Raw genomic sequence first — 13,382 nt, 5'->3', positions numbered from 1 at the left:
ACCAAAGCGGACCTAAGATGGCCGCTTAAAATGCGCCGTACCGAGCGTTCCGACTTGGCCTGCGGTGGGTGGCGTCCGCGGCGCCGGTTTGAGCGTCACTTGTGGCGCTGCGTTCAACAAGCCCCGGCGTTGATGCATCTGTTCTGGCGTGAAGAGAGGACCTGCTCGCTACCCGCCCGCCAATTAGTCAACCCCAATCTGTGCCGCGCTTACATAACTGCAGCGTGATATAACGCACCGTGCAGATTGTCATGGCGACGTTCGCTGCTACGCCCTGACAAACTGCAAGGAAGTCTCATTCAAGCATTTTCTGGAGCCCAATCATCGTATGAACTGTTTGTTTTTCTTCTTTTGAGCGCCTTCATATATTTTGTATGAGTATTAGGGGTGGACTAAAAATGTATATATTATAATACAGTAAAGCCTCGCTTTTCGAACTTCCCTGTTTTCAAATGAAAATTTGGAGATGTTTTGCTTCTGTTTTCGAACGAAAATCAGTACTCAAAGATACGGCAATGCGCTCCCAGCCGAGCGTACTTTGCTGTTAATACATACATTTGAAGCAAAAAAATATATTTCTTAAATTATTTTATTATATAAAGTATTTAAACAATACATGTATTTCTACTGTGCAGTTTATTATCAGGAAAACCTAAAAAAAAAATGCTTCAAAAAGCCCAATTATTTTTAGGCTTGGAACGCATTATTTCTTTTTCCATTCATTGAAATGGGAAACATCGATTCGGTTTTTGAACAATTCACTTATAATCGTTTTCTGGAACAGACTGTGGTCGAGAACCGAGGTATCGCTGTATAAGGAAACAAGTTGGCACTTGGATTGTAAAATATGAATTTTTGAATTGAAAATATGCTTTCATTAAAATTTATATTGATATATATTGTTTATATCAAATATTCATGATACACTAAATACACTACTCTCACAAGACTAAATATTCTAATAGTACAATTTACTATAAAATGAAAAAACATTTTGTGACAAAAAGTGTGAAAATAATTCGAAAGCATAAATTTAAAGCAAATATATTTTTAAAATTATTTTATTACATACACTAAACTATACATGTATTTCTACTATCCAGTTTATTATCAGGAGGAGCTACAAAAATGCTTTAAAAAGGCAATTTTTTTAGGCTTGGAACGCATTATTTCTTTTTCCATTCATTGTAATGGGAAACATCGATTCGATTTTCCAACAATTCACTTTTTGAACTGTTTTCTGGAACAGATTGTGGTTGAACTCCAAGGCAAGTTACAAGTTGGCACTTGTATTCTAAAATATTCATTTTTAAATTGAAAATATGCTTTCATGAAAATGTATATTTCTCCTTGTCGACGGACTGGTTGATGATCTGGCCAACACTGACGCTTGTCGTTTGTAGTTAGGTTTTCTACTAGTATACATCCTTAATGCCAAGAGTCCTGGAACTTTTATGACTCACCCTGGAAAATTAATCTCTTATCTCCGAATATAATTGTTTAAAATCGAAAAACTTGTATATTTGAAAGCCGCCCCGACATCGCCGCTCCCTCTCCTCGAGGAGACGCGATGGCTCCTGACAGCCGCATTATTCTTTAAAAGCCGCGCTCGCTTCTGGTCGTGACAGCTCGCTCAGCGTCGGTGACGCGCGCGGTGCCGACGGCCCGCGGCGCCGAGTGCCGCCTGACGTCATTTGGAGTCCCCGGTGACCCGACGCTCGAGGTATGGGCGGAGGCGGGGGTTGGGGGGCTTTTGACTGCGTCCAGATGGGAGCTGTCCCTTCAAACTCACGCTAGCACCGGCGATATTTAAACTCCATCGCTATCAACTTCGGTTTCATCTTAAAAATTGGTAGTCATCAGAAAAAATGTTTCAATATTTTGTTTGAAGGACCCCTTGAAAGTCACTGATGGTATAGTGCTACACACGCCTGACCTTGGTGTAAGCAGCGTGGGATTGACTGCCGCTCAGTGTCAATGCGCCCTGCGACCTAACGGCGACTAGTTCAGAGTGTGGTCTAAATTTCGCCCCATGTTAGCTGCGATAGACTCTAGCACTCCTGCGACCCTTGTGAGGATATGGGGCTTGGAAAATGGACAGGACCCCTTGAAAGTCACTGATGGTGTAGTGCTACACACGCCTGACTTTGGTGTAGGCAGCGTGGGATTAATTGCCCTTCAGGGTCTATGTGCCCTGCGACCTTATGGGGACCAGTTCAGGGTGTAGTCTGCATTTTGCCTGATGTTAGCTAGCATAGACTAGCACTCCAGTGACCCTTGTGAGGATATGGGGCTTGGAAAATGGACAGGACACCCCTTGAAAATGGAAAAATGGACCTATAACGGCTGCTTCAAATCAAAATGGCAGACCATCCTGTTTTGGACTTTTTTGTGGGTCTAGTCGTGACAGACACCCCTACCAAATTTTATGTTGCCGGGGGCCGAGTTCACCCCAAAGTTGTGGAGTGTTGGTAAAGCCCACGGACTTTTTCAGTCTAAGACCAGTCCAAAATAATTTCTCGAGGATCTTCAAATTAATAAAATACTGTACCGAATGATGTGTCTTTAAAGATTCAGAGTGAAATTTCCTTCGGGGGGCTGAATTTTCCCAAGATTCCAAAAGCTGCTACTGAGCAAATCTCTGAACAATTCATGGTTGGGGGACTCACCGAGATCTTTTTGGCCGTGGGTTCTTGAGACTTTTTTTGGTGGGCCTACTCATTATAGACCCGCCTACCAAATTTCACGAGGGTCACCAAAACTGGTTTCTGGGGGCTGGACTTTGGGTGGACGGAGTGACGCCAAAAGCGAATGAGACTTTATCCCAGGGCTGCTCAATGCGTCGATCATGATCTAAACTGCGCGCGTGCGCAATTGTGCACCGCTGATGCAGTCTCTTCGCAGATATTCTACGTTGCGCGACAAAAAAAAAATCCAATGCAAATTGAAATTATAATTCAGTTTGTGGCATTTTGCGATGTGATTCAATGAGTGAGGGGTGACTGGTTGCTACATCCGATGGCAAAATTCACATACGTACTGTAAAAAATGGAAAGAAGAAGCCACTGGTTTCTTTTAGGCAGCACGCGGAACTTTCTCTCGTTTACTTTATACAGACACACCCCCAACTTAAGGACGTACACTCATAATTACAAATGTTACAGTACTTACGCAGCCCATCGATGTGTTTTATAATGACAGCGTCCACAGTCTGGGCAACGTAGAGCAAAGATGAGCTAGACATGCCGCTTATGTTTACTTTCAATATTAATGGAGAAACTTGAAAAAAAAGAAATGCTGTTGTTTTCAGATGCAATGACCGTCGGAGTACGTGAATAATCGCAGAAAAAGCGGTTAAATCGGACGAGATTCTCTCTTTTCCGAGTGGGGGGGGGGTCTGGTCTGAAGCCAAAGTAGAATACAATGCGCAAAAAAATAATTCTGTATTTTAAATATAGGAGGCAACATAACATTGACCTTAAAACGGTTTTGGAGCATCATAATCATCACTCCGTCCCCCCCGTCGGTAGCTCGCGAATGGCTGGCTGCTTGAAAAGTAGAACTTCGGGTAAAAAAAAAAAAAAAAAAAGGTCTGGGAACCCCTGCTTTGTACAGCTAAAATGGCTGCCTCGAGCCAAAATGAGTTCTGAACGCTTTACAGGCTTGGGATCTTGAGACTTTTGAAATGAGTGTACTGATAGTAGACACGTCAGGCAAATTTCACGTTGCAAACCGGCTTTGGGGGTCTGAATTTTTGAAGATGCTCAACTCACACTCACTCTTCTTGCTGCCGCATCGGGCCGCCAGGCTGCCGGTGCTGCCCGACTGGCTGTGCTCCTCCATGCTGGCGTCGAAGGCCGGGTTGACCAGACCCGCCTCGTCCGACAGCAGCGCCACGGCGGCGGACGTCGGGCCGTCGCCGGGCAGCGTGGCGATGGTGAGCTCCGACGTGCTGTCCGTGCACTCGCCCTCCTGCGAGCGCCGCTTCCTGTCCGCCGAGAGTCCATAGTGAGACGCGCCTTTGCACCTTAATCGAGAAAACGGGTGGTGGTGGTGGGGGGGGGGTAAGACAACGTCAAGTATGTCAGACAAATTATGCGTGGATGATATTTTCGTGATGAATAACGGAACAGTCGGAGCGCTGAGCAGCTCTGAGTAAAAGTCAACAAATTCACGAGAGAGAAGGAAAAGGTCACAATCAAAAATTGAATCCTGGTGGTATCGATTTTAGGGGGTCCCGAACGCCACCCCACAAAACTCATTTAGTAGCACCCGGAAGGTTAGAAAAATATGAAAATAAAATAAATCTGCCCCCGACAGCAGTTTCACGAACAAAATTTAGTAGACAAGTCTACTATAACTGGCCGCACGAAAATGTCTCGAGAACCCACGCCCGAAATTGAACAGGAAGTCGGCCATTTTGGTTTGAATCGGTCATTTCTCATTCAATCGTGGCAATATGCAAGTTAAAAATTTCTCTCATACACATGCCTAAAAGTACACAAGAGGTCCTCCATTTTAGTTTGAAGCAGGCATTTTTAACGAATCGTTTGCCCAGGCGAATCAGTTGCCGAGGTGAGCCCAAAATAGAACAGGAAGTCGGCCATCTTGCTTTGAATCTCTTATTTCTTATTTGTTGGCGGCCTCGAGAGGGTCAGACACCCGTTTTCACGCGTCAACCCAAACTTTGGCGGAGACGTCGAAGCGAATTATTGGAACAGGATGGAGATTAAAAACTCGAAAAGAGCCCATGCCCCAAAGTGAACAGGAAGTCGGCCATTTTGGTTTGAATCAGTCATTTCTCATTCAATAGTGGCAGGATGAAGTTAGCCTGGACACTCGTTTCACGAAATTTGATGGGCATGCTTATCGTAACAGGACGGATGAAAATGTCTCTCAGTCTCCATTTTAGTTTGAAGCAGGTATTTTTAACCAATCGTTTGCCCGGGTGAGGCCACAATTGAACAGGAAGTCAGCCATCTTGTTTTGAATCTCTTATTTGTTGGCGGACTTGAGAGGGTCAAACACCCATTTTCACGCGTCAACCCAAACTTTGGTGGACATGTCGAAGCGAATTGTAGGAACAGGATGGAGATGGAAAAACTCGAAAAGAGTCCAACGAAGTGAACAGGAAGTTGACCACTTCAGACAAATTCCGGGGCTCGCGAAGCGTTTTTCCCCCAACGATACCCGAACAGGAGCAGGTATCCTCGATAGATGAGTGACAGCGGATTGTGAAGCTCGTACAGTTAATCATCGGCAGAGGTAATGTAGAAACGTCGTAAACGGGCTTCCCGCGGCCAGGTACCGAAGTCCCGGCGGATCGGTTTTTCACTCCGTTTACGCTTCATCACAGACAGAAAATAGCTGCGCCTCACCTCCCTCCAAATGTCTCTGCAGAGCCATCAGCGAGGACATTAACCGGGCCGTAATGAGCTGGATCAAACCCTGGCTGGGGGGGGGGGGGGGGGGTTGTAAAATCCATTCTCAGGGCTGAACGAGCGGCTAACAAAATAAGATAAAGCGAAGGCCTGGCGAGAACTGTTTAACCTGACAGTGTCTATATTTCACTTTGCTTCTGTATATCGCTGACATCTTTTACTTTCAGTCACAGATCGCAGCGGGTCGGAAGGGGGACTTTACACAAGCCCCCCCCCGAAAGTCGCCGTCGATCCCGTCGAGCCGCCGGGGCCCGCCGCCGAGACTTATTCCTGCCCGTTCGGTCAGTAAATTGAATGCCATCGAGCATGTCGCCGCGGCAACGTGGAAGTTAACCCGCTAAAGTGTTTGAACGGCGCAACGTGGGTGCGCGTCGGGCACGGGCGTTCGGGAAACATCGTTAACGGAGGCGTTTGCGCTTAATGCGGCCGTTGGCGTGCAAAGAGAACTTCTCTTTGCGTACAGACCGCGAGGAATTTCTCAAGAACTTCGACATATTGCTCGCAGGCTAAGATAAGAGTCTCTTTACAAATTGAAATGGAACAACAACATTAATTGGACACTCTAAATTGCCCGTAGGTGTGATTGTGAGTGCGGCTGTTTGTCTCCGTGTGCCCCGCGATTGGCTGGCGACCAGTTTAGGGTCTACCCCGCATCCTGCCCGTTCACAGCTGGGATAGGCTCCAGCACTCCCCGCGACCCTTGTGAGGATAAGCGGCAAAAAACAAACGGAGGGATGGATAGAGGAATTGCCCAAAAAAATTTTTCTTTAGACGGTTGTTTTTTTTTCTATTCAGAAAACAAATGAACAATTGACATTAACAAATATGTCTTAAGTATTTATGGAAAAATAGATTTATTGCACGGCAGAATATTCATATTTGCGTTGGAAAATGTTGCATTTTCATGAGAAACCGTTGCGGTTTTTAGGGAAAATGTAGTTTTTGCGTGAACGTTTTTGGGGTGATAAAATATAATAACATTTTTAAAAGGGTAAATGCTGCATTTTTGGAGGTAACCAAAGCTTTTCTTAATGGTAAAATGTAGCCTTTTGTGTGAAAAAAAAAAAAACATAAATTGGTACTGTAATTACAGGGTTTATTTGTTTATTATCATTGTTTATTACCATATAGCATTTTGTGGGAAAATAAAATGTGAAAAAATGGGATTTTGGGGAAAATATAGCACCGTGTAGCCTTTTATTAAAAACATTTAACCTTTAGTGTTATTTCCATGTTTTTGTGGAAAATATAATATTTTTATGGAAAAACATGGCATTTTGTGTGGAAAATATACATATGAATATTCTATGATATTAGTAAGTGATGAACCATCGATTTTATGTCATCCATTTTTTTTTAAGTTTCTTACTAACTTACTAACATTGATTTATTAACATAATAATAATTGTATTTAATAATATTAATTTAAGATTATTATTTCAATTGATTGGAATGGAAAAAAAATCATTGGAAAACTACCAATATAAAGTTTATCCCTCAGCTGTATACAACAAATATCATTGGTAATTACCCAAAATCAATCAATCTATCTATCTATCTATCTATCTATCTATCTATCTATCTATCTATCTATCTATCTATCTATCTATCTATCTATCTATCTATCTATCTCGGCAGTCCATCCATCCATCAGTCCTTCTGTCTGTCTATCTATATCTATCTAGCTGTCTGTCCGTCCGTCCGTCCGCCTATCCATCCATCCATCCATCTATCTATCTATCTATCTATCTATCTATCTATCTATCTATCTATCTATCTATCTATCTATCTATCTATCTATCTATCTATCTATCTATCTATCTATCTATCTATCTATCTATCTATCTATCTCGTCGGTCCATCCATCCATCAGTCCTTCTGTCTGTCTGTCTGTCTATCTATCTATCTATTTATCCATCCATCCATCATCCATCTATTTATCCATCCATCTATCTATCTATCTATCTATCTATCTATCTATCTATCTATCTATCTATCTATCTATCTATCTATCTATCTATCTATCTATCTATCTATCTATCTATCTATCTATCTCGTCGGTCCATCCATCCATCAGTCCTTCTGTCTGTCTGTCTGTCTGTCTATCTATCTATCTATTTATCCATCCATCCATCATCCATCTATTTATCCATCCATCTATCTATCTATCTATCTATCTATCTATTCTATCTATCTATCTATCTATCTATCTATCTATCTATCTATCTATCTATCTATCTATCTATCTATCTATCTATCATCTATCTATCTATCTATCTATCTAGCTATCTATCTATCTATCTATCTATCTATCTATCTATCTAAACGGAAAAGTTAGCTTTAGTGGTTGAGTGCGACATTTGCTTCATTTGTGACTTGGGTACAAAAATGTGGATTGAAACGTATCACGCGAAATTGAAAGAGTCCGCATTAAAGCGGTTCACTTCAGTTGAAGTTGCGTTGTTCCAATTTTTCACAGCAGGTGGTCCAACACATTTGCTCAGCATTTTATATTCACTCCCTCGTTCAAATTGTAGCTTCTTAATTAAAACATGCGCTTGCCCTTTACCGTTTACTGCATATTTCAAATGGAAGAATTCTGCTGTTTGGCCCTTCCGTGATCGGTTCTTTTCCAGCGTGACTTGTGGGGAAATTGAAAACCTCAGCGAAGTAGTGCAGCAATTGCATCTTTTTTTTTTTTCTTCTTCTTTTTGTGGTCACAGTCGTCAATATTTGAAAGGGGACATGCGATGTCTACTTGGATCTCTGGAGTGCTCGCCCACCACACCAAAAGCCCCCGTTGCACAGACCAAAAATGTCTTGGTAAAGTGCTGCTCCAGCTTACAAGTTTTTCCATGTTAACAAACTGTTGCTTGGGGAATTCTTGGCTTTGTGCTGGGAGCCAAAGTTGGAGTTGCAAAGTGAGCAAGAGTAAATTGGAAGGGGGGGGGGGGGGCTGAGGGGGGATGATTCCCCCCCCCCAAAAAAAATGGAGTCTTTAAAATCCTGTCATGCCTTTGCACTTTCAGTCGTTTATTGGAGAGTCAAATGTGATGCAACAACACAAAATGAGACCGTCTAGGCCACACACACCACTTCAAAACCTGAATACCACATTACATATTGTAATTACACTTTTTAAAACCATTTTTTTTTTTTTTACATTTTCCATCCATTTCCTTCGCCGCTTATCCTCACGAGGATCGCGGGGAGTGCCGGAGCCTATCCCAGCTGTCAACGGGGCAGGAGGCGGGGTACACCTTGGACTGGTCGCCAGCCAATCGCAGGGCACATCGAGACAAACAGTCGCACTCAAAATCACACCTAGGGGCAATTTAGAGTATCCGATTAATGTAGCAGGTTTTTGGAAGGTGGGAGGAAACCGGAGTGCCTGGAGGAAATCCACGCAGGCACGGGGAGGACATGCAAACTCCACACGGGCGGGGCCGGGATTGAACCCGGGACCTCAGAACTTAGCCGATCCACCGTGCCGCCCTTTTTTAAATATTGCTCCCTTTTATTGTTTTCCTACAACACAGTGCTTTTTTTTTGTATTAAAAAACATCCATATTTCCATTTAATCTCTGAACCATCAACAACAAAAAACCAAAACAACATGTTGTGATGGATTTGATTGGATTTGTGGGGTGGCTGGAACGGATTAACGGCATTGCAATGCATTTTAATGGCAATAGTTTATTTGATATCCAATTTAAAGAGTTAAGGGTTTCGTTACAAAACAAAGCACTCATAAGGGAAAGTTATCGCGACATATTTCTTGATCTTCACGGTATTATGCCAAAAACCTTTTCACCAAAAGCCTCTTTTTAAAACACCCCGCAATGACATTTCATCACGGAAAAGGAAAATACATAATTTGTCTCCAGCAAGCAAGGAGGGATATATTTAGCGCTGTCACATCACAGGCAAATCGTTGCTTTTGCTGCACAGAGAGTGCTCGTTTGATGTGAAAATATTTTTAGTAATAGCTTTGCCGTGTATCTTAAAGACAAAGCGATTATTTTCCCTCCATCTATTTTTTTATTTCAAGGTCACAGCCTGTTATGAAGAAAAGCGTGACTGACTGAATGGTGTCTGCTGCTGCGGGGTGGATGCCAGCGAAGGTTGTCACTCAGTCACTTTGACAGCGACGTCCGACTATCCGCCGTCCCCCCTCCCTTGCCGTTCAAAAATAAACATTGGAGAGCCTCACACATGACAAACTACATGCTTGCCCTCGCGGGCGGAACGGCAGATGCTCGTTAGCGTCGCTGTATCCTCGTCCCGGCTTCGTTATCGCGTCATCTCTCGGGTGAGTGGCGAGATAATGCGGAAGAGATCCTCAGTTTGCCCCCCTCCCCCTTCAAACAAAGCCACCCAGTCACAATTACCCACAGCGTGTTGAAAACACAACATCATTTCTGGCTTATAAGATGCGATATTTTTCCACACGCTTTCAACCCTGCGGTTAATTTGTGCATTTTTTCTAGCGGCCTCAAGGGGGCGGTCGAGAGGAAAAGGTTAGAGAGAGACCGGTGGAATATATGCACCGAGGAAGTGACTTTTACCGGCCCCGTTCGCGCAGCGCTAGCGTGTTATTGCCTTGCCTCTGTGATTTTTACCAGTATGTTTTTTTTTTTTCAACCGGCGCTGTTAGCACTGCGCTAGCGTGTTACTGCCATGTCTCGGTGATTTTTACCGGTATGTTTTTTTTTAACCGGCCCTGATAGCACTGCGCTAGCGTGTTAATGCCGTGTCTCAGTGATTTTTACCAGGTTTTTTTTTTTAACCGGCCCTGTTAGCACTGCGCTAGCATGTTACTGCCATGTTTCGGTGATTTTTACCGGTATTTTTTTTTTTAACCAGCACTGTTACCGCTGCGCTAGCATATTACTGCCATGTCTCAGTGATTTTTACCGGTATGTTTTTTTTTTTTTAACCGGCCCTGTTAGCGCTAGTGTGTTACTGCCGTGTCTCAGTGATTTTTACCAGTATGTTTTTTTTTTTAACTGGCCCTGTTAGCGTGGTGCTAGCATTAGCGTTAAACTCTCTGTTTACCGTCTTTTTTCGTAAATATCTCGTGTTTCAATGTGGGGACCTGCGGCTTCTACACGACTGCGGCCCATGTATGTACCAAATAGTATTTCCTTTACAAATGTACTGGGTGAGGCTCATAACAGGTGCGCTCTGTAGGCCGTGAATTATGGTATCTGTCCATCATAATGGATGTGTAAAAAAAAAAAAAAAAAAAAAAAAAAAAAAAAGAGAAAATGTAACTGGCATTGCGAATTTAAATTACAAATGTAAATGGCCGTCGGCAGCAGGAATAAAATTAAAATGAGGGAAATTTATTAGCGGCTTATGGTAACCGAAATAAAAATTGAAATGAGAAACTATAACTGCTGGAAAAAAAAAAAAAAAAAAAAAAGAAAAAATGATGTAACTCTCCGTCGCAGAAATAAAGCATAAAAACCAAAAATTCTCATTTATCCATCGCAGAAGTAAAAAGGAGCAAACACTGTACCCAACCCCCCCCCCCACCTCCACCCCCCCTTGTTATCCCTCATCTCCAAGTGCAGCCGCAATTACCCACAATGCTCCTGGGGTGTGCCTGGATGTGACACAAACAGCCACGCAAAATAAACACTCGGATCACAAGTCGTCAAATCCAGTGAGACTCTCCAATCCTCTTTGGGGGGGCGCGAACGGATTATCCGTCCTAACCCACATACTCTCGCTCTCCGATCCCGAGCATGACGACCAACACCGTCTCGCAAATTAACCCCCCCCCCCCCCCACCGCCACAGCTGCCAAGATGACTGTCGGTCAAAAGAGTCACATGTTGCGAGGGGCTCTTTATAATATCATAACCCTCCATCATCATCATCACAGATGTCGGAGAAAATGTCGAGTAAAAACAAGATTCTGTCCATCATCGTCAAATGAGAAAACGTTGTAATTGTCTACGTCACAGAATGTAGAAAACAAACGTCGGAACTGTCCAAACGAAGACAACAACCTGCAAAAGTAAAACGAGAAAATCTTTTCCTTGCAGAACTAAAATTATGAATGGGATATGAGATATGGGATGAGTTCGTTTTCGTTGCTTTCGGTTGTTCGACGTGTTTTTGTCGTTCCCCGTGAAACTGCCTCGTACACAACAACCATTTTCATTGATCAAGAGGAACACATTCGACCAATCAACAGACGTGTAGCTAATCTTCCATCTCGCTTGCAAAAGTCCGACCGCAATTTGAACGCGTGTGGATTCTGGCACGGGTTACGGTCCAAATATTGCAGAAAAAATGAGAATATATAAATTTTTTTCAAATCAATGCAATTTAAAAAGACGGAATTCCGCCTATAAACGGAAAAATCACGCCTTAAAAAGTGAAAGGAAAAAATGTTTTCCGTGAAAAAATTAAATTGTGAATGGGATATTATCGTGGGAAATTCAACAAAAATATAAGAAAATGTATTAGCTGCCCATTGTAAAAGAAATTTCATTCAAACAATCCAATTCCACTGTCACAGCTAGACTAAAAAAAAAAGAGGAGAAATTATCACGATCAATCATCACAAAAATCAAACAAAAATGACAAAACCTCAAAAGCATCAAACATTACAGAAATGCAATTTAAAAAAAATTGAGAAAATGGCATAACTGTCCTTCATCACAAAAATAAAAGACAAGACTAAAAAAAAACCCATCATGCTTTCTATCCTATCTAAACAATGGGCTGGTATCTATCTATCCATCCATCCATCCATTTTTTTTGCCACTTATCCTCACGAGGGTCACGGGGAGTGCCGTAGCCTATCCCAGCTGTCAACGGGCAGGAGGCGGGGCACACCCTGAACGTGTTGCCAGCCAATCGCAGGGCAGATAGAAACGAACAGCAGCACTCGCAATCACACCTATGGGCAATTTAGAGTCTCCAATTAATGTTGCATGTTTTTTGGGATGTGGGAGGAAAACCCCCCCCCCCAAAAAAAAAAAAAAAAAAAAAATCAGATTTTTAAGCACATTTGTACGAGACCTGATTGGGACCCAACTGAGGGGAAATGTCGGAACTGCGTCAAGCGAACCACGTCTTGTAAACCCGGCCTAAGCCACTGTTGCTTCCCTCTATCCGTATCATATTATCCATATCTGGATCAAAATGTTCCATAATACTGTGCTGGCTGAGGCAATTCGCAGTTGTTAAACAAAATCTAATAATAATAATTTCTCTCGAGTGTATGCATCCACTTTCACGTTGTGTTTTTCCGTCACTATTTTCACATGACAATATAATTTCCAAAAAAAAAAATGGCATCTTTTGTTTGGCTGCCCAGCGACGACAAAAATCGACGCACACACATCCTCTAAGCGACGTCCGCCGGCTCCTCCGTCTCTGGGGGGGGGTTATCGATCGGAAAAGTCAGCGGACGTCGGCGCCAATTTGGGACTCCGAGGCCAGTTTTGCAAAGCGGTCGGGAAAAAAACATACATCAGTGACACCTCATAGCGTAAAAAAAAAAAAAAAAAAAAGAAAAGCTGTGTTGGAAATCAAAAAAAAAATGAAAAAATACTCAAGTGAAAACATCTGCAGCGTCTCTGGCAGCTCGGAGGACGCCCGTGGCCATTTCTCGCTGAAGAATGCGCGATAAACAATATGAAAGAATAAGTTGCCAACGGTAACGAGAATGCAGATATAAGACTGCTGCAGTACTTGCGTTGACAGTTTTTTTTTTTTTTTTAATAAATTTAATTTACATCTCATTTTAAGCAACCAAGACCGCTGAACATATTTTTTTTCAAACGCAGTCAACAACTACATGAGGGTCCAGGAAAAGATTTGACATTCATTTTACTATTTTATCTATGATTAGCTACGCATTATTTAATGATTGATTCATTTTTACAACCATTTGTAAATACATTTAAAAAAATTATTT

General features: G+C 42.6%; 1 protein-coding gene across 9 annotated transcripts in view; it reads right to left on the bottom strand.

Annotated features, from left to right (window-relative positions):
• Nucleotides 1–13,382, bottom strand: part of lnx1 (ligand of numb-protein X 1) — a 61,676-nt gene that overhangs the window by 15,479 nt on the left and 32,815 nt on the right. For 8 of the 9 annotated variants that reach the window (XM_061825449.1, XM_061825447.1, XM_061825451.1 and 5 more), the window contains one exon: nt 3,774–4,027. In XM_061825449.1, the coding sequence (XP_061681433.1) occupies nt 3,774–4,027 (254 nt within the window). The remainder of the gene's footprint in view (nt 1–3,773; nt 4,028–13,382) is intronic. The other variant, XM_061825446.1, reaches the window with a different exon arrangement.

This window comes from Syngnathoides biaculeatus, chromosome 7, assembly GCF_019802595.1.
Source record: "Syngnathoides biaculeatus isolate LvHL_M chromosome 7, ASM1980259v1, whole genome shotgun sequence".
NCBI classification, from domain to species: domain Eukaryota; kingdom Metazoa; phylum Chordata; class Actinopteri; order Syngnathiformes; family Syngnathidae; genus Syngnathoides; species Syngnathoides biaculeatus.
Note: the sequence above shows the minus strand (reverse complement) of the source record. Positions and strands in the feature narration are given on the sequence as shown.